Here is a 22,281-nt window from a genome sequence, read left to right on the forward strand (position 1 = left end):
AGAAACTGAAATGAAGAGACATAGGCCCTGTGGGTATACATTCTTTCATAAAAATTATGGTGATAAAGATTGTCATAAAGATGTATCAAAATTGACTTTATCACTGGAATTAATGAGAACCATGTTTTTTTTTAATAAAATGCTTTTTTAAAAAGATTTATTTTATTTATTTCTCCCCACCCCTCATGGTTTGCACTTGCTCTGTCTGTTCGTCTTCCTTGTTTCTTTAGGAGGCACCAGGAATTGAACAACGAACCTCCCATGTGGTAGGCAGGGGCCCAATCACTTGAGCCACATCCACTTTCCAAAAAAGCTTTTAATTTAGCATATTTGTAAAACAGCATTTGGATTCTTTTTTTTTCCCCTAAGATTTATTTATTTATTTATTTATTTCTATCCCCTCCCCCGCACCCCAGAATTCTATTCTCTGTGTCTATTTGCTGTGTGTTTTTCTTTGTCCACTTCTGTTGTTGTCAGTGGCATGGGAATCTGTGTTTCTTTTTGTTGCGTCATCTTGTTGTGTCAGCTCTCCATGTGTGCGGCACCATGCCTGGGCAGGCTGCTCTTTCTTTTGTGCTGGGCAGCTCTCCTTATGGGGCACACTTCTTGCACGTGGGGCTCCCCTACGCGGGGACACCCCTGCATGGCACGGCACTCCTTGCACACATCAGCACTGCACATGGGCCAGCTCCACATGGGTCAAGAAGGCCCAGCGTTTGAACTGTGGACCTCCCATGTGGTAGACGGACACCCTAACCACTGGGCCAAGTCTGCTTCCCAAGCATTTGGATTCTTAACGTAGGATATTGTAATAATCAGAGTTCTCTAGAGAAACAGAATTGACAAGAGGTATCTGTCAATAGTATGAGATTTTATAAAATTCTCTCATGTGACTGTCGGTATGCACAAGTCCAAATTCTGCAGGCAGGCTGCAAACCCGGGGCTCCAATGAAGGTCCTTGATGAGTTCCCAGGAGATCTTGGTTGTACAAAGTCAAGCCAGAAAATTCTCTCTGAATGCTTAAATCATGTCCCCTTTTAAGGCCTTCAACTGATTGGATAAAACGTCACTCATTGCTGAAGGCAATCGTCTTGGTTGATTGTAGATGTAACCAGCCATCTATACAAAGAACTCACTGGTGACTAAAGTCCGTGGAAGTCCTTGTATTACAATTATCCCAGCGCTTGCTTGACCAAACAACTGCGCACAATTACCTGACTGAGCTGACACATTAGCCTAACCAGCACAGATATTGTTATGTCTGATAATATTGATCTGGTAGTCTAAATTCTCAATATATTCTTTCTGGGGACAAGATCTGTGCTGGCAAAAATATGAGTCCACATTTTCTTCTTCTCTTCAGGTTAAGCTGACTTGTACTCCCTCAGTATTGTGTGTAGGCTGTCAGAAACTTCTTTGACCTAGCTGCAATAGTCTCAATTAAATAAGAATGACCACAAATGTCAGTCAGTTTATTTCTCATCAGCATTTATAGCTGAGAAATTTATGAGCCCAATTATTCTACATCTCATTCACTCACTTGTCTTACTTAATATTATTAATCAGTGGACATGAACAACTTCTAGCTGACAAAAATGAGTGTTTGGGGGAGTGAATATAGAGATGGAAATGGCGACTATTAGATGTTTTAAGTTACAGAACTTATATCTAGTTTGGAGTGGGGAAGAATTGAGTTGTTTTATCTTACAAAGAAAACTGGTCACTGTCCTGATTCACTGCCTTTGAAGGACTTGTGGTAAGATAACCACTCATCCATGGGCAATAGTCCGACTGACCCAACTATTTAGACTGGGCAACATCTTCCATTAGTTACCTGTGCTGTCTCTGCAGAAATGTCAGCCCTTCCATCCCAATCAGAGGAAATACTCAGGATAAATGGGACCCAATTCCTCCATAGTTGTAGAAAAGCTTTATTGTAGGGCAACCCATTGCTGAGTGTCTCGGCCAGATTCCTATGGTTTGGAAGATTATTTTTTCCAGTTTTTAAACTAGTTGTTTTGAGATGAAATCAGTGAAGAGACCTTGGCTGTAACCACAACTGCTGGTCAGTTTTCTTCTCTGAGCTTCAATTTCTTTAAGATTTCCTCTTTTGAGGCTATTAACTGAGATAATATCTTCAGAATTCCAAAGCTTTTGTGAATAAAGTAGCCAGGGTGTATCACACAGGGTTTCTGGTTTATTTGAAAATGGCAGAAACCCAGATGAAAGTGAGTTGAGCAATGGGTCAATCTACTGGGTAATATATTGAGATGTCCAAGAGTACCGTGTCTGCTGGCTTCAGGCACTTCAGGATCTAGGTGTTCAATGCCATCAAGGTAAGTCTTGTTCCATTGCTCTCCTCTGTCTTCCTCCGGCATCATTCTCAGGCAAGCACTGTGAGTTGGCCCTGGAATCACATCTTCTTCCTTAGCAGCCTTAGTGAAAAGACAGCTTCTCTTTCTCAATATTTCCAACAAAAGTCCAGGAATTGAGTCATATTGGCCTGGTTTGGGTCACATGCCCCTGAATCTGTCATTGAGTCCAAGACCATGAAATAGACCAACTGGCCAGACTTGGTTGTCTCCTATCCATCTAGTGGGAGGGTGTTTAGTTTTCTCCAAACCATAAGGAACAGGAGTGGAGAGGGCAAAGGATCCAAAAAAAGAGGGATTAAATGTAAAACAGGCCAAAACAACAGATGTCCTCTACTCACGTAACTATTATGACTTTCTTATAGCCAAGAAAGAAAAAGAAAAAAAGATTGCCAGATGGACAAGTTCCTCTCAGGAGAGACTGAAATAAAAACTGTTTTTGAGTCAGTTATCCACATTTGCCAAATTAAATTGTCAGCTTTTTGATACTTTAGGACAGACCAAAGTGAGAGATTTTTGATTGGACTTGGGTAACTCAGAACCCCATGAGAGCTTCCATTAGTTCTGTGGGATGCTCTGGGATTCTGTTCCTCTCTCCCGCTATTTTTGAGTTAAGTGGGCACCCAAAGTTGGATATAGCATTTTCCTTTAAGTTCAAGGGTTTAAGTGACATATAGTCCCAAATTCTGTATTCCCTCTCTAATTCCCATAGGCTGATGAACTTCTTTCTAGCAGCCTAGAAAAGGGCTCAGAGTATGCTCCACTTGCCTTCTATCTGTAAGTACTGAAATGTCAGTTTTGCACTATCATTCATTCACTGGGACAGAGAATTGTACCAGAATGGAGAGCCTACCTTACTGGGATCAGAATCCAGAAAAAAGAGATGATGTGGAGGGAAACCTATTCTCAAGATTCAGAGATCAGTGATTAGGGTATTTGAAAGACCTAGGGAAAAAACATATTTAAATCTTAAAATTCCAGCAGAGTAGTTTCCTGGATCCTGAGTATCATTTGCTTGTGGATCTAATTATTCATAAGACACTTTGATAAGTCAAGTTGGTGGCATCATTGTTATTCTGCTAATAATCTAGAGAAATTATTTAGCCTTGCTTCATGAGAATGAATGTACAAATAAAGGCAGAGGGTTTTTTTCCCCCACTCCCAAAAAAATAAAATTAACTTCCTGGTTTTGGCACAAAGGGTTGAGGAAATTAGTCATCATTTGATCAGTTCAAATGTTTTCCTTTAAGGCCAAGCCATTAGACCTGAATCCCACTTGCCAAAAGCAACATGGCTGCACCCTCATTCATGTAACCTCTCTTTGTTAGTATTGGGAACCAAACCAATACTGTTTCCCATTAATGTTAATGTGCCTGCTCCAGTTTTCCAATACTGTAGTAATTTTTCCATTTATATTCTACTTGCAAGGGTGTGTAAAATGCATGAGTATCCACAAGAAACAGAGGAGAGAAAATATCACATTTCTAGAACGGATTCCTGGAGAGTCCAAAAAATGGAAGTTTTGGAGATACAATGCTATAAGCCATGCATAGGATTTAGGAAATCCTAAATCACCTTCTGTGAGCAGGTGGCTCACAGAAGGTTCCAGGAGACTCCCAAGGTAGTTAAGGATCAAAAAGCAGTTATTATGAGCACAGGAACCACAGAATGAATGTGTATGCACAGGGTCTAACCAATCTTTTTTTCTTCTTTTAAACTTTTTTATTTTGAAATCATTTCAAATTTATAGGACAACCGCAAAAGAAATACAAAACCCAAACAGAGAACTTCAGCATACGCCAACGCTCCTGTATTTACAGATCCACCAATTTTAGCATTTTGCCACCTTTCCCTATCATTCTATCCCATCTATCTGTCTATCTAATTATTTTGTGAACACCTGAGAGCGGGTTGCATGTGTTATATTCCTTGAACACATAATACTTCCATGTATGTTTCCTGTGAACAAGGATATTCACTTATGTAATCACCTTAAGTGCAGTTATCAAGCTCAAGACATTTAACATAGATATAAAGCTTATATTCTGTATTCCAATTTTCTTATGTCCCAGTAATGTCCTTTTGAGCCTTTTCTCCTCCATCTGTGACTCCATCCACTATTATGTATTACATTTAATTGTCATTATCTCTAGTTTCTCTTTCTTCTTTATTTTAAATTGAGAAAACATAGATTAAAAAGTAAATCTTCCCATCCCAATCCTTCCCAAATATACCATTCAGTGGGATTATTCACATTTACAGTGTGGCAGTACCCTTACCACCATCCATTACTAGGACTTTCCCTTCACCCCAAACAGAAACCCTACACTCATTATGCAATAACTCCCTATTGGCTCTGCCCTTCACCCCTAGTAACACTTGATGGTGTCTGTAGCAGTTTGATATGGTTAAAATAGATATTGGATTATGTTTGTAATCTGATCTGTACTTGGGCATGATTGAGTTATGATTAGGGCTTTGGTTGGGTCACGTCATTAGGGCTTTGAGTCCCCACCCCTTGGTGAGTGGGGACTGACAAATAAAAGGCGTGGCAAAGGACAGAACTGAGGGTTTCTGATGTTGGAGTTTTGATGTTGGATGTAGCAGTTTGATTAATTCCAAAAAGAAATATTGGATTATGTTTGTAAACTGATCTTTTCCTTTGGGCATATTAGATTATATCAGATTCAGAGGATTACTTGATTAAGTAATTAGGTAAACCTCTTGTGCCAGTAAGTTTTTGAGCCCCCACCCTTGGTGGGTGGAGACTCACAGATAAAAGGCATGGCAAAGGACAGAGTTGGAGGGTTTCTGATGTTGGAGTTTTGATGTTGGAGTTTGATGCTGAAGTCTTAAGCTGGAGCCTCAGGAAATCAGCAAGCAGAGGAAAGAGAAGCAAGCCCTGGGAAGATAGGACCTGAGCCAGGAGAAGAACACAGAGGAGTAGAGATGGCTCCTTAGACACAGCAGAAACCCCAGGGAGAGAGACAGAGCCATTCACTTGATAGTCTACAGCTGACCTTGTGGAGAAACAGAGGAGCTGAGTCCAGAGGAACCCAGGAAGCCTGAACCCTCGTAGACATCGGCAGCCATCTTGCTCTAACACATGAAAATAGACTTTGGTGAGGGAAGTAACTTATGTTTTATGGCCTGGTATCTGTAAGCTCTTACCCCAAATAAATACCCTTTATAAAAAACAACGAATTTTTGGTATTTTGCATCAACACCCCTTTGGCTGACTAATACAGTGTCCTTCAGCGTCCTCAGGCTCTGTTCATTTTTCTTTATTCTTTCTTCTTTATGCTCCTCAGACTGGATGATTTCAATTGTCTCATCTTCAATGTCACTGATTCATTCTTCTGTAGCTCCAATCTGCTGTTGAACTTCTCTGGGAATTATTAAGTTCTGTCCCTGTAGTCTTCAGCATTTTGGTTTCTTTCCATAATTTCCATTTTTTCATTGATATTCTCTTTGTGTTCATCTGTTGTTTTCCTGATTTTATTTAATTGTTGGTCCATGTTTCCCTTTAGCTCTTTGAGCATAGTTAGGACCATTTTTAAAATGTATTTGTCTGGAATATCCCAGGTCTGATCCCCTTCTTTGATGGTGTCTAATGCTTTAATTTTCACCATTGCCTGGGCCATCACTTTCTTTGTATGTTTTTTAGTCTTTATTGAAATCTGAATATTTTGCTAAGTTAATTTGTTATTGCTGGAATTCAGGTATCTGTGCCTTGAGCTTGTATCTTGCTAGTGTTATGACAGAGAGTTCCTTGAATACCTATAGCGAACAATAACAAAAAGAGAAAAGAAGCCAAAAGAAAACACTTCTTCCAGTCTTTACAGATTGAGTTGTGTAACCTCCTTCAGAGGTTATCCTTGTAATGAGTTCAGAGAATATTTTCAGGCCAAATCTTAGGAGCCTCCCCGGTTCTTTCTATGGATACATCTTGTTTGGGGCCTGTGCATTTGGCCCTAGGAATTTCTAGTTCACATGGATACAAATATCCCTTCTTCCCTAGGAAATGGATTTCTCATAGTACGGGGCACTGCACTATATGTCCTACAGCCAACAATCTCTTGCCCCAGGCAGCATGACTCGACTGCTCTTCCAGAGTGTTCTGTAAGAGAGCTCTGTGAGCTGTCTTCTATATGCAGGGCAAGTTCTGGGATGATGAATCCCTCATGCCACCACCAGACAGATTGGGGTAGACATGTATGTCCCCAGTATGTGCACAGGGTTACTCTGCTCCCCCTGTAACCCCCACCAGAGATCCATACTAGGAGTGCAGGTTGACTGGTGAGGGCTGGGGGACGCCAAGGCACTTCCAGATCCTACTGCTTTTAAGTAGCCTATTTCTTGATGGGGTCTCACCCTGTTCTGCAGTCCTTTCAACTGTTTTCTGGTGCTTTGAAAAAGATGTTTCTGTTAGTTCTTACTGGTAGTTCAGAGCTTCTGTGGGTAAATGGGATGATGCCCTGAAGCTTCTCATTCTGCCATCTTGATGGGGCAAGGCCTTAACTTTTCTTACTAGCAAACTCCTTTCACAGTAACATAAAATCTAACAAACAACAGTTTTTTATTTCATTTTTTTTGCATGATATTTGACAAGTAATTATAGAAATAGACAGTATTTCATTCCTGACCAATTTATTTTAAAGATTGTAAAGTTCACTCTTGAAACTCTTTAGTAATAGTTGCAATTTATAAAGATAAGTTTCATATTCCATTTAGCAAGTGACTTTAACCAAGTTTTTATAAAAAGTCAGGATTTTTCCATAAACAGCTTAAAATCACATATGTTTATTCTGATCTATCATTAATATATATTATGGGAAGCAGATGTGGCTCAAGTGGTAAGGCCTCCGCCTACCATATGGGAGAACCCAGATTCAATCCCTGGGACCGCCTGGTGAAAAAGAAGAGAAAGCATGCCTGCGTGGTGAGCCAGTGCCCACGTGAGTGCCCGCATGGTGAGCCAGTGCCTGCACAGTGATCTAGTGCCCGTGCAAGTGAGTCACACAGCAAGATGATGATGCAACAAAAGAGAGATGACGGGAGAGTCAAAGCGAAGCACAGCAGAGACCAGGAACTGAGGTGGCACAATTGGCAGGGAACCTCTCTCCCCAACAGAGGTCCCCAGGATTGAATTCCTCTGAATCCTAGAGGAGAAAGATGAGAATAGAAGACAAAAAAAGAGAAATAGATACAGAAGATCACACAGTGAATGGACACAGACAGCTGAAACAGCAGGGCGGGGGCGGGGTAGGAGGAGGGGGAAAATAAATAAATCTTTTTAAAAAATATATATTATGTTCTGATGTATATTAAGATATATATTAAAATTTAACTATTGTAGTTTCAAAATGGACAAAAAATGCTACTTGACACTTTTGCATTTTACTCTTAAAAATTAGCTGATCTGTTTTTATATTTTCTTTATTTTTAAAAAGCTCAGCAAATAGATTTTGAAGGTGTGGCTAGTTCCTTTCACCCACTTAAAAATATGTGTAATGTATTTAATCATGGCAATGTTTAACACTTGTTTGCAAATTCCTGGAATGAAGGTTTTATCAAACTTTGATCCAATGGATGCAATTTATGGATCAGATGAAGATCAATTCTGAGGCAGATTTGCGTACTTGTTCTTTTTCATGGTAGCAGTGATTCTTCCTCTTAACCAATTATCCATTGTGGTAAAAAAATAAACACTATACCTATGAAGAAAATCCATTTGAAATTGTTCAATAATTATAGCTACCAAAGTAAGCTGTGTGTCCAGTAGAAGATAAAGAACCAAGTCATAAGGATATCTCAGCTCATCTCCTCTAGTTAGCATGTTTGCTTATTTAATAGGCACTTAGCAGCTCTCAAAATATTTCATTTTGAAGGACTGATATTTAATTTACTTTATTTTAATATTTTAATGACAATTAAAGGAACATCTTCTGAGACTGGGCTTCAGCTTTCTTAATTCAAATCTCAGTTCTGCTATTTTTTTTTTTAAAGATTTATTTATTTATTTAATTCCCTCCCACCCCCCGCACTTTCTTTCATGCTGGGCGACTCTCCTTATGGGGTGCACTCCTTGAGTGTGGGGTTCCCCTACGCAGGGGACACCCCTGTGTGGCAAGTCACTCCTTGTGCACTGCGCATGGGGCAGCTCCACACGGCTCAAGGAGGCCCGGGGTTTGAACCGCGGACCTCCCATGTGGTAGACGGACGCCCTAACCACTGGGCCAAGTCTGCTTCCCTCAGTTCTGCTATTTACTGTGTGGACTTGGGCAAATTACAATTTTCCTAGCCCTCAGTTTCTTGGCTTTAGATTGGGGATAATTATAAATGTTATGAGGAGCAAATGAGTTAGTATAAAATAGTGTCTTATACTAAGTGACTTATACTAAGTGCTCATCAAATGTTGGCTATTATTATCATTGTTTTTGTTGTTTTTAATCATTATGTACCAAGTACAGGACTTTGTATATAGTAAGCCCTCAGGAAATGATTAATATAATTAATCCAACTTCCCCAGGCTCCAGACCCAAAAGCCAGCAGTAGATCTTCTAGGGGCAGAGCAGTTTTGCTGTGGATGTGAAAATGAATAAATTCAACAGTTGGACAGGCCTTCAGAGTTGTGTCTTCTGCCACAGTAGAGAAAAGACAGAGAAGGTGCTACCTGGAAATGGCATGGCTCCTTGGTAGAACAAAAAGAACCTTGGCACCAAAAAGTCTGGAGTCTACATTCTACAGCATATCTGGCCCCAAACCACTTAGCACCATATCTTGTTTTCTCATCTTGACAATAGGTCTATTGATAGTGGTTGAAACTTACTTCCTTTTTCAAATGAAAATAACATATGTGAATTGACATATACAGGTGCATGTTTCTCTATGATAGATAGTAATGTTCTGTTGAGTCAAAATGTACTTTAAAGAAATGATGACTGCAGAAAGCAAGACTCTGCCCTTAGTTTTGTCAGCAATTACAATTTTAAAAGAATAAAGATTTCCAAAGTAGATCCAGGGAATTTGTGATACCTCCTCTGAACTCCCTAAGAGTCTCCTTTGCAACTGAAAGAAATCAGGGTGTCATTTAAAAATCAAGGCTTAGAGGAAGGAAATTGGGCAGTCTGGGGACTCCTTGGGTTCTCAGCTGCTCCAGTGCTGCTCCAAGCCATTGCCTGCATTTGTGGGTGCTTTTAAATTAACCCAGATACATGCAACAAGACTGCTGAGACTCTGGAAACCCACTTCCTGGTCCACAGAGCATGGGGATTGCCAAGAACCCTGTGATTTCTAATGCCATGCTTGTGTCTTTAGACCACTTCCTAGAAGGGAAGCCTCCTGAGCCTCCTGCAGGATGTTAAAAAATTGTACAGTGTCTAGAGGCTGTTTCCCTTTATGTCCCTTTTTAATCATTTGATTAGAAACACAGAGACTCATCTTGAATAAATGGGATTTCTGATTTTTAAAAAATAAATACAATCGTGTGCATACCTATCTAACATATCAGTTAAGATCTGTACATTTAATTATGTACACTAATGATTCTCCATTCATTAGAGGGATGATCTCAGGAGTCATTAATAATGTTTCTCTATTGTACATTTACAATATTGAATTTATTGTACATTCAATGTTAAAAAAAATCAGTGGATGTATTAACTCTTTAGAAACAGATACATTACCTCAAACAAGTATAATTCTTTCTGAAGTTATCTGATGTAAACTATGTATGTTATACATTTTAGAAGAAATCATCTACTGATGGCTATTTTTTTTTTTTTTAATTCATGTGTATGTTTTGTTTTGTGTTTGGTATAGATACACAAAATCAAGAAGCCACTGTGGGTGGAGGAACAACCAGGCACTGCTTCTATGGACTTCAGCCTGATTCAGAATATAAAATCAGTGTTTATACAAAGCACCAGGAGATTGAGGGACCTAGTGTGAGCATAATGGAAAAAACACGTAAGTCAAGAGTGTTCTCTCCTGGCCCCATGAAGAAACAGTATTTTAAGGATCTTGTCTGATTCAAACACCTTATTCCATTTAGAAAATTATTAGCTATTGCCACCCAGGAATAAAAGTAATATAAGTTTTCCTCCTCTTATCCAACCCTGGAATTCACTGCCTCTGTCCTCTGATGTCATCAGCCTGGTTTTTTCCATTCTCTATGTATGTTTCACAGTGGACTATAAGACCATATGATGGCAAAGCCCTGGAAACAATGACTTATATTGTGATCCATATCCACAAAGAACATTTGTGGTATGTGGGGTGTGAAATGGAGTTTAATGACTAGGTCCTGACATTAAAACAATGGCTTATCACCATGGGCTTGAGGGTGGGAATGGAGCCAAATGCTCCGATTCGCTGACCGTGGAGTTATTGCCTGCTTGAGACACTCTTGTGCTTTTTCCAAGTTGGCTGCAGAGCTGATGCATGGAAGGGAAAGGCAAAATATGAAATTAAAACACAGCACTTTTTACATGTTCTGAAGAGCAAGAAGGGTGTCAACCTCTTGGAGTGGATTTTAATCAAGTATTCCTAACCTAAAGGTCACGAACCTTAAAAATGGTTTGCAGTATAGTGAATTTTGGGAGACATTAGTGTGCTTAACTATTTTGATCTTAAACTTGAGATCCCTCTGAATAGGTACATGTTTGGCCTCCCTAGGGCCACCACTCCCCTCCCACCATCAGGTATTTGACATTCAGCAAGGATGACTGGCTATGTATAGGGCTTTCACCCTCCCTTCATCATGCAGAAAGAAATCATCAGCAATGCGGGACCTTCGAAAACAGAGATAGAAAGTTTAATAAATTGAGTAATGTCAGTTTTCTAATATAAAGATTTTATTTCATAATACTAAGCTACGCAACATTTCATGTTACACATGTATTTCTGAACTATACTTTTATTGTGCTAGAATTTATATACCATAAAATTCACGTGTTTTAAGTGTACAATAGCTTTTTAGTAAATTGAAGAGTTGTACTACCATCACTACAATCACTACAATCCTTTTTTTTTTTTAAGGAGGTATCAGGGATTGAACCCAGGACCTCATACATGGGAAGCAGGCACTCAACCACTTGAACTACATCCACTCCCCACAATCCAGTTTTAATTATTTTCATCACCCCAGAAACCTCTTTTGTGCCATTCACAGTCAATCCCTATTCCCACCTCCGTTCCAGGCATCAGTGTTCTTTCTATTGCCTTTTCTGGGCAGTTCATATTAATGGAATTACAAAAGTAGTTTTTTGTAACTGGCTTCTTTCATTTAGCATATTGCTTTTGTGGTTCATACATATTGTAGAGTGTATCCTCTTTATTGCTGATTAAAACTCCATTTCATGGTTATAGGCTCATTTAATTTTGAAGTTAATAGGTAGATGGTAGAGCCCAAATTTATAGTCAAACAAACTTGGGGCTCTTCTGCCATTTACTTGCATTGTGGCTTCTTTGGGTTCTGGTAAAATTAAATACCTGCTCTCTTTCCACCAATGGTAGCAGCAAAGATCTAATAAAAGTATACCTGGTAAAGAACTTGCCAAACTGTATTGCACTGAATATACTTTTTTCTTTGCTATTGTTGTTTTCTTGGAAGTCACACACTGATAGCCATAGGACTAGAGCTCACCAGTATGCATGTTTTCTTTGGGCCATGTTTATTTTAAGTTTTAAAGACTTTTTTTGAAAGTTCAGGAGATCCAGTAACACAGAGCCCACATATCCTCTTGGTGCCAGTCTGCTGGAACCAAGTGACTGTGCTGTATCTTTCAGTCACCACATGTGGTCTCAAGTTTGCTACCATTCCTTACAGTTTTCCTTATATTCATTATTTGCCTGACCTCTGCAAGTATTTACATTTGGGACCCCTAGTCTACTTCAACTTCCCTCAATCCTAACCCCAAAACTGTTAACTACCAACTCAGGGCAGGTAATTCAATTTGGACAGCTCTGTTTGATACATATGTTTTCCTTAGGTTGAGGACATCTCTTGTCTTGTAGCTTCCACCCATTGGCTTTGCTTCAGCTTTCTGAAGCAATGCAGACCAAGACTGTTCTCTGTTCTACAGACAAGCACCATCTGTATGCCATGTGCAGAATATAAACATGCATCACCAGTTCATTGTGGCTCTTCTTCCCCAAGAGATTCTTTGACCAGATATTCTGTCCAAATGCACTGCCCAGCCTGTCATAGCCTCTCATTGGTTTGGTTCTTGATTTATTGACTGAATTTGGGATATGCCTCAATTTTCCACTTTAAAGAAAATGCACAATTACATCCACTGTTCCCACATATTTTAAGATAATAAATCAAACTTGAGAATTACTTTATGGTACATTTAAGAAAGTTTTGCAATCCTAGTTTAAGTATTCAGATTTCTCAAATTTTCTACTTTTGAAACTTTTTAGGTTCAGAATTTTCCTTTAAATGTAATATATATCCAGAAATGGGGAAAAAAGTAATATATATCCATAAGATAATATAACAGAAGAGTATAAAGGGGACTGTCGACCTCTCTCTCTCCCTATTCTTCCTTTCTAGAAATACCCATTTTACCATTTTGGTCTAATTCAAGAATGGAAAATGGGTGTAAGAAGTTTTATCTGTAATATACAAATATATATATGTATAAAGAGATGATAGAAGTCTTCTAATTTTCACAAAAGAGATTATATTGTGGTATACTGTGACTTGCTTTTTTAAACTTAATAGTTCGTCTTGGACATTTTTCCATATCACATAATAGAGAATTATCTCATTTTTTAAAATGTTGAATCATTTTAGTTAAATAACTTTTATTTTATTGGATCTTAGCATTGGAAAAGACCTTAAAATTCCTCTTTTCTGAACTTCCTGCCCATGAAGGAATTCCCTTTTCAGCATTCCCAGAAAATTGTCAGTCTGCCTGAGCTCAAATCCTTCCAGCTCTTTGATGCTTACTATGTCCCCAGGCTGAACATTCCCTTGAGGATAGCTATGGTTAAGGGAAGGTCACCCCATAATTTAAACTTAAATGTACACTCCTAATTTCATGCACTGGTCCTACTTCTGTGCTTAAATGTACCCTCCTAATTTCATGCACTGGTCCTACTTCTGTGCTCTATGGTGGCCATTAATTTTCTTTTCCTTTATACCGTACTTCTTAACCTGTGCTCTGGATGGTTACTATACAATAATACTAAAGAAAGAAAATCTTTTCTCTCTTTTCAGGAAAGAAATGGAAAAATGGGAAGAATTTTTGTAGTTTATTCTTGGCTCTTTAGAGTCAGATAGGAAAAAGAAATGAATACTTCATAAAATGATATTTTATGATGTTTACTTAATGACACCATAACTTCCACATGAACTGGTATGAGAAACACTGCTCTGGGCTCCTCATCCCCAGATCTTTTAACAAAATCATTCCTCATCATCCAGGTTGACCTGACCTGAGCACACTCTAGCCTGCCAATATTTCCATTTGATCCTCAGAAATAAAAGACATTTTCCAGATACAATCTGAGCAGAATCAAGAGTGAATACAATTCCACTGGCGAACAACTCTAAATCATCCTGGGGAGTGCAGGATGGGAGAGGGGAGGGGAGAAGCTATTAAACAAGGATTGATGGTCAGTCCTTAGACAGAATGGAAAGGAAGTTTATTGTATGTGCAAAAGCAGTCGGAGACTAAATCTGAAGTAATCTGGCAGGATTCCTGCCTTAAATCAACATTAGAGCCACTTCGAAGTTGACAGTTTGATTGCACTGACTCCTGCTGGGTGAATGGAATTGTAGCAAAATGGCATTTTGTGACTGAGAATGAGAATGAGAATGAGAATGAGGGGGTAAAAGCAGCCAGTTTTCACAGGCTGTGACTGGTTTATAGTAGTCACTAAATTCTCAAAGAGGTCACTTATCAAAATCATTGATTATTCCAAGAAGTTATTATACCATGACCCTACCTCTCTTCCCTACAGATGAGATGGCTAATTGATGTTCTTTTTCCCTCTCCTATACAGAAGCACCACCTACTCAACCGCCAACTTTCCCCCCAACCATTCCACCAGCAAAAGAAGGTAAAAGAATAATACAAAAGTGATTTTAAGTTTAGGATTTGTACTGGTTTTGTTTGTTCATTTATAAACCATGGGATTAATAAAAGATATTTATTATGCTACCTCTTTTTTTTTTTTTTAATTTATCTATTTAGTTCTCCCCCCTTCCCCTCCTCCCACCCTGCTGTTTTTGCTGTCTGTGTCGTCTTCTCTTCTCATTTTCTCTCCTCTAGGATTTACCGAGATTCGATCCTGGAGACCTCTGATGGGGAGACAGTTTCCCTGTCAGTTGTGCCACCTCTGTTCCTGGTTTCTGCTATGCTTCACCTTGACTCTTTTCTCTCTTTTGATGCATCATCATCGTGCTGCGTGACTCACTTGCACAGGACACTGGCTACCACGCGGGCACTCACGTGGGCACTGGCACCCCACACAGGCTCTCGTGCGGGCACTGGCTTGTTGTGCAGGCACACTTTCTCTTCTTCTTTTTCACCAGGAGGCCCCAGGGATCAAACTCATATGGTAGGTAGAAGCTCTATCACTTGATCCACATTCACTTCCCTATGCTACTTCTTTTTCTCCTTGTTATGAATGCTTATCAAATCTGATAGGCTCTTCTCTAAAAATACATACTTAGTAGTAAACTGTACACAAAGGATAGATTTCCTCACAGAACTACTTTATATTTAGATCATTGAAAATATCAGAGTGGTAAATGTCCACCAAGAAAGAACAGTAAGCTAATTTGTGACAGTAAAATGATCTGGGAAATAATGCTGCAAAGTAGTTTGGTCATTAATGACTTTGCGTGCCAGGCTAGGAAGGAGGTTGAGCTTTCTTAGAGTTCCTCATTGCCTCTTCTTTTCCTCGGTCTTTCACTCTTGGCAGTAGCTGAGCCCATTGACTTTATACTCCCATAAGGCAGGTACAACTTATTTTTTTGTGCTAGCCCTGGTATGCAACAGTCACTTAAAAATGTGTGAAGAATGGACAAACTCTTCCAATACAACCTTCTTTGTCCTACCTTTATCCTCTTCTTCCTCTAATCTGTCATCCCCACTGCACCAGTTACTTTTCTCCAACATAGATTTCATCAGGTTACCCTCCCTTCTTTCAGACTTTCCACGGCAAAACTGTACACTCAGGGTCCCTCAGTGTCTCATGTTGTCCTGCATTTTGTATCGCTGTTCTTTCTACCTGGAATGCTAAACTCTTTATTCTGTCATCTGCCTATTTCACAACTGGAATGCCTAGCTCATTTCAGGCTCCATTTGTTCTCGGTGTATTTTAAAGAAAATAGTTACTATACAAATGTTGAAAAGTACAAGAAGAAACTTCAGAACACTCGTATTTTATATCCCACACATTTGAGATCCCTAGAGTATTATCTCACTGGGAGATTGTTTATCTTATGTTACAAAGGGCTTTGAGGCATGAAATTTACTTAATAAAAACCAAGTGAGATTTTTTAAATTAGGGAAATTGTAGTTTATAAAAAAATAATGCATAAAATACTGAGTTCCCATATAGTATGGGACATTTTTTGTAATTCATGAAAGAATGTTTTTCTAAACTGTTTATGTTGTACAGTCCTGTGTTTGTTTTTTAATTTTTTTCTAGTAACATATGTACAACCTCAAATTTCCTCTTTTAACCACACTCAAATATATAATTCAGTACTGATAAAGTGAAGTTTTATTTTTAATTTTGTTTTTTAAAGAAAGAAGAAAGGCAAGTTATTTCATAGAATATTTGTGTGCAACTGGCCTAAGATTAAAAGATTATTTGCTTCATCAGAAAAATAGTCAACCACAGTGATCTACACTAATCTAATCTGAAACAGCATGATAGGGACTTTTAAATTGTTTTTTGTTTTGTTTTTTGAGGTACCAAGGGCTGGGGATTAAACCTGGGACCTCGTTTGTAGGAAGCTGGCGCCCAGCCACTGAGTCACGTCAGCTTCCCTTGAGATGGTTTTATCATTTGTTTTTTGCTTGTTTGTTTTTTTGTCTTTTCAGGAGGCACTGGGAATGGAGCCCAGGATCTCCTGCGTGGGAAGTGGGCACTCAATGCTTGACCCACATCCACTCCCTAAATTGCTTTTATATACATATACACACTTGTTATTTATTTTTTAAAGAGACTTAGATTACAGAAATGTTACATAAAAAAATTAAAAAATAGCGGATTCCCATATGCCTTACTCCCTACCTCTCCCATGTTTTCTCACATTAACAACATCCTTCATTAGTGTGGGCCATTTGTTACAATTGATGAACACATTTTGGAGCATTGCCACTAAGCATGGCTTATAGTTTAAATTATAGTCTACACACTCTCCTGCACAACTTTGTAAGTTATGACAAGATATACAATGGCCTGTATCTGTCATTGCAGTATAATCAGGACAATTCCCAAGTTCCAAAAATACCCTTGTTTTTACTCCCTACATTGTTTTTAATGGAATAGGGTTTTGTTGGCATGGTTTTTGCTTGTTTGTTTGTGTCAATATCAGTAAAACCTACTAATGATAGTTTTCCTGGACTAACATTAGTGCACATTTCTTGAACATTTATCAGTGGGTGGCAGATGGACATAGATATAATTATGGGCAATCCTGGAGTTAAAGATTGCTTATGGCTTCCATGCAAATACATATGGTGGTGTAGATTAATCTGCATGCCTTGTGTTACAAGCCTTCTGAAGTTGAATGTCTCTGAGGTTGACTTACTAATTCAATAAGCAGAGGACAGAGTGCACAGTGATAGCTTGGTCTTCCTTCTAGTCAGTATGCACTGGAGAGCATTTGCTGATGCTTGCCTCACCAAATCCCTTTAGTCCCATTTCTATTCTTTGAGGCTGACATTTGTGGATTTTTTTTTCTCTCTCTCTTTCCACATATCCAATTTAGGCTTCTTATTCCTGAATAGAAACCTTGGTTCTAAGAGAGAAATGATGGTCAGAAAGTATCATGAGCAAGAGCTTAGAATGTGAGCTTTAACATGTTTTTACCTTCCCTTTGGGAAAGAGCTTTAGTTACCAGAGAAAAACGCCATCTCTGATTACTTGTTAGTTTAATAACTATTATATTTTACCCTTATCTCTGATTCTTAATTGATTCTTAATCTTCAGTATGTAAAGCTGCCAAGGCAGATCTGGTGTTCATGGTAGATGGATCATGGAGTATTGGAGATGACAATTTCAATAAGATCATTAACTTCTTGTACAGCACTGTTGGAGCCCTGGACAAGATTGGATCAGATGGAACTCAAGTAAGGCTAATAGATCCATTATTCATTGATTCATTCTATGCATTCAAAAATGATTTATTTTATTTTGTTTTGTTATCAAGTCTTATAATGGCTACTTGTTGGGGGAGATTGGTAAAGAACTATAATGATTGCATCTAACCCCACTTGAGGGAATAGATGAGACTGGATTTGGAAATAGCTTACTGGTGCCTGGTAGAACTTGAAAGGAGGTTCATCCCTAACAGCTGTCAAGTTGAGCAAACCAAGACAAGGTATAATGGCCATGTCAGGGAATGTCTCTTTTATATACTAGGGTAGAGTGTCTCCTTTGAAGTTACATACAATATTTTCCCTGTCCTCAAGGACATTAAAATATTGAAAGGGAGAGAGACATGTTCACTAGTTAGTGTAGTTCAACGGGAATATGAAACTAATTTCTTTATTCAACAACTGTTTATTGAGAATATGTTGTAGCCAGATATCATACTAGATGGAGGGGATATCTGACAGACACAATATCAGAGACAATATCACTGATTTCATGGAGCTGACATTTTTAAAGGCTGGTGGAGGAGAAGAGAGGGAGACCAATATAAACAAGGAAACAAGAAAATTCACAACGTACAGACATGTGCTATGCAAAGAAGAGTGATGTGGTTTAGTGTCATGAAGGCCTTTCTGAAGAGGTGTCTTGTGCACTGATACGAGAGTGATGCACAGAAGATCTGAGAGTACAATTTCCAGACAGAAGATAGTATGTGCAAAGGGCTAAGGGGAGAATGAGTTTGGAAGGTTCAGAAACCTGCAATTATTGTAGATTGTAATGCATTAGAGGATGGGGGTGAGGAAAGAGGTGGAGGGAGGTAGGCAAATACCTGATCATCTTAGATCTTGTAGGCTAATAAAGGTATTGGGGCATCATCCTTAAGGCAATGGGAAGCCACTGGCACGTTGTAAGGAGAGGAAAGACAAGATCTGATTTCCTTTTCAAAAAAGATTGTTCTGACTACTTTGACGAGCATAGATAATAGGAGGTAAAGTGGAAGCAGAGAGACCAGTTAGGAGGCTAGTCTGCTGGTCTGGTGATAGCAGTTGTGGTGACTTGCACTAGGATGATGGCCATCAAAAGAAATGAAGTACTGATATATGTTATACCATAGGTGAACCTCAAACACATTATGCTGAATGAAAGAAACCAGACACAAAAGGTCACATGTTGTCTGTTCCATTGTGTTAAATATCCCAAATAGGTAAATCCATGAAGGCAGAACACAGATTAATGGTTGTCAGGGCTGGGGGAAGGAGGAGTGGGTAGCCACTGCTTGATGGATATGGGGTTTTCTTTTGAGATGATAAAAATATTTTGTAACTAGATAAAGGTGGTGGTGGCACTTCACAGTGAATGTACTCAATGCCACTAAATTGTTCACTTTAAAATGATCACTTTTATTTTATGTGAATTTCACCTCAATTAAAAAACAAAAACCAAACAAACAAATATACCTTCTCTCTCCAGGTAGCAATGGTTCAGTTCACTGATGACCCCAGAACAGAATTTAAACTAAATGCTTATGAAACTAAGGAGTCTCTTCTTAATGCAATTAAACATATTTCATACAAAGGAGGAAATACAAAAACAGGTAAGAACAAAAAAGCCTCCTAGCAAAGGCACAAAGTAATTAATTATTGGTAATTACTGAAATGACCTCTTTTTGAGGCATAGTAACTTCAATTTTTTTACGTTTTTAGATTCCTTTTAGAACCATAATCCTACTCTCCTCTTCCCAGCAAAACGAAAAAGGAGGGAGTAAAATTGAACTATTAATTTACTTTATTTCAGGAAAAGCAATCAAGCATGTCCGAGATACCTTATTTACTGCAGAATCAGGTACACGAAGAGGCATCCCAAAGGTTATAGTGGTTATAACTGATGGGAGGTCACAAGATGATGTGAACAAAATTTCCAGGGACATGCAATCAGATGGTAAGTTTTACAGATAGGTGCAATAGTGGTTACTGATAATAAGTATTGCTGTTTTCTAAATCCAAATTTATGGGCTACAAAGGGCTAGCTTAATTGTTTCTAAATCATTCTTGTTATTAAATGGACAGGAGCCGGTGTAGCTCAGTGGTTGAGCTCATGCTTCACATGTACAAGGTCCCAAGTTCAATTCCCAGCTTCTCCTTTTGTAAACATATATAAAATGGACAATGTCTATGGAAAATATAAAGATGTTATTCAAGTGGGAATTATTTTGTCTCAAGCACTATTTGAAGCATTGGTCTTGAGTTTCTTTAAAATGGAAAAGTTCTTTGGGCATTAATGGAATAGCTCTCTTATAATGGAATAAATACATATAGAATTCTAATGAACTGTATATGAATTTTGTACCCTGACCAACTCACACTAAATATTTGGATTTAACTTACATTGAATTATTTGTATTCTGTGTGATTTAAAGGAATCAGAAATCTGTACCCCTTCCACCACAGGCTATAGCATTTTTGCAGTCGGAGTGGCAGATGCAGATTACTCAGAGTTGGTTAGCATTGGCAGTAAGCCCAGTGCACGTCACGTCTTCTTTGTGGATGACTTTGATGCCTTTAAGAAAATTGAAGATGAGTTGATTACTTTTGTCTGTGAAACCGCATCAGCGAGTAAGTTCTTTGTACTTATTCAAGTTGCTTAAAGGCTGAAATATTTAGTTCTGGCCAAATAATGAATCCCATCTTGGTCGGAGGAAGGAATATTGAGTTGCAGAGTTGCTTGTTATGCAGACATTAAGGTTTATAGTTTGGAACATATGGAAATTATATAGTCTTCCCTCCCCCTACTTTAGAATTTTAGGTTGATAGAGAATTTCCCTAATGAAAAGGGCATCTGAGGAAGCAACTAGCTTTCAGAAATGTATTAAGAATGCTTATCAGGGTAACACGTTACAAGCGAGACTTTCCCCAACACACACGCTCAAGTGACTGAGTGCCATCACTTTAATGGACTCAGAAGAGGAGAAGGAATCTGTGGCCCAGTGGTTGTAATAGGAGCAGTTCAGACATTTTAATATTTGGGAGACCACAGAAAACCATCTCCACATCTGGTTTGGATTCCTCAACAGTTGGCTTCCGGAAAGATTATTTTAGTTTCCTGTGCTCAGAATGGGAAAAGACTATGTTTGGAAACATCTCTAAATTAGGGTTTTGTTTTGTTTTGTTTTCCAGCCTGCCCACTGGTGCACAAGGATGGCAGTGATATTGCAGGTATGTGTTATGACAATTATTCCAAATATAAATATATTACATGAATCCCATTTAGGGTGCAGTTGTGTTATCCTTAATAGAATAAACTTGAAATTAAAAATCCTAAAGTGCATGTTTATTCTTTTTCTCTCCTTATTGGCTATTTAGGGTTTAAGATGATGGAAATGTTTGGTTTGGTTGAAAAGGATTTTTCATCTCTGGAAGGCGTTTCTATGGAACCTGGTACCTTCAATGTGTATCCATGTTATCAGCTTCACAAAGATGCCCTGGTTTCCCAGCCAACCAGGTATGTTTCCATTAGAAGCTATTGAAGCATATCGTTTGTTTATTATATTTCAATGTGAAAGGTATGTCAACTCAAAATATGCCATAATAGTTCTGGGTAGGATTTTCCATCATGTTTAGAGCAGATGATATAAATTCCTCTCTTTCAAAACACCGGACTTACACCTAATGTTAGCTGAACTTTAGTAACTGTTTGTGCTGGTCAGGACTCGCCAGAGACATGGAACCACAGAACTGACAGAAAGTATATATACGGTTTATTATAGGAATTGGCTCATGTGACCCTGGGGACTGGCAAGTTCAAATTCCATAGGGCAGGCCCCAAGTTGGAGAACTCAATGAAGGTGAGGTTAAATTCCCCAGGAGATGCTGCCTGGGTCAAGTAGAGATAGGAGTTCTTGATTCTGCCTTCTGAAATCCTCAGTCCTGGCGTTAAACCCTCCAACTAAATGGATGAGAAGGTGCCCCTTATTGCTTTCCTGTGTTGATCTTTTATGCAATCAGTTGTCTATAGATCCATCTATGAAATATTCTTTCAGTAACAATCAGGCTGATGTTTGCCTGACCAAACAACTGGACACCATAACCTGGACAAGTTGGCACATAATGTTAACCATAATACTGTTGACCTGAGAAAATATACGATTAAATATATAAAGTTAATACTTATGCAATACTGTTATATGCCCGACTGAAGCACAGAGAAGTTAAATGACTTGAGTGAGATCATAGTTTCTTAAGTGCCAATGCAGGGATTGGCACCCCAGAGACCACGCCCTGAACCATTAAACACAGTGCCATGCATTCAAATGGTTTTTATCTTTGAAAAGTCACAACGGCACCTCTATAATGCTTAAACAGTAGTAGCAGGTTTATATAAAAATCTCATTAGCTGGTTTATTGACAGTCCAGTGTACATGGGGATTCCTGAGGCCATTTACAGTAATTCTGCAAACTCCAGAGTTTCTTGACATTGCAGGTAGAGAAATCCCAGGTTAAAGGATTATCTTTCAAGATGTCATCTGCTACTTTATGTTACAATTTAACATTTGCATTTGTCT

The 22,281-nt window shown here is 38.7% G+C and overlaps 1 protein-coding gene across 3 annotated transcripts in view; it reads left to right on the forward strand.

The window, feature by feature from the left end:
• COL14A1 (collagen type XIV alpha 1 chain) overlaps window positions 1-22,281 on the forward strand; it is a 202,674-nt gene that overhangs the window by 102,722 nt on the left and 77,671 nt on the right. For all 3 annotated transcript variants that reach the window (XM_004480742.5, XM_004480745.5, XM_004480744.5), the window contains exons 24-31: window positions 10,197-10,343; window positions 14,391-14,447; window positions 17,559-17,698; window positions 19,194-19,317; window positions 19,518-19,661; window positions 20,171-20,335; window positions 20,897-20,935; window positions 21,083-21,221. In XM_004480742.5, the coding sequence (XP_004480799.1) occupies window positions 10,197-10,343; window positions 14,391-14,447; window positions 17,559-17,698; window positions 19,194-19,317; window positions 19,518-19,661; window positions 20,171-20,335; window positions 20,897-20,935; window positions 21,083-21,221 (955 nt within the window). The remainder of the gene's footprint in view (window positions 1-10,196; window positions 10,344-14,390; window positions 14,448-17,558; window positions 17,699-19,193; window positions 19,318-19,517; window positions 19,662-20,170; window positions 20,336-20,896; window positions 20,936-21,082; window positions 21,222-22,281) is intronic.

The sequence above is a fragment of the Dasypus novemcinctus genome, chromosome 14, assembly GCF_030445035.2.
Source record: "Dasypus novemcinctus isolate mDasNov1 chromosome 14, mDasNov1.1.hap2, whole genome shotgun sequence".
Taxonomy (NCBI): domain Eukaryota; kingdom Metazoa; phylum Chordata; class Mammalia; order Cingulata; family Dasypodidae; genus Dasypus; species Dasypus novemcinctus.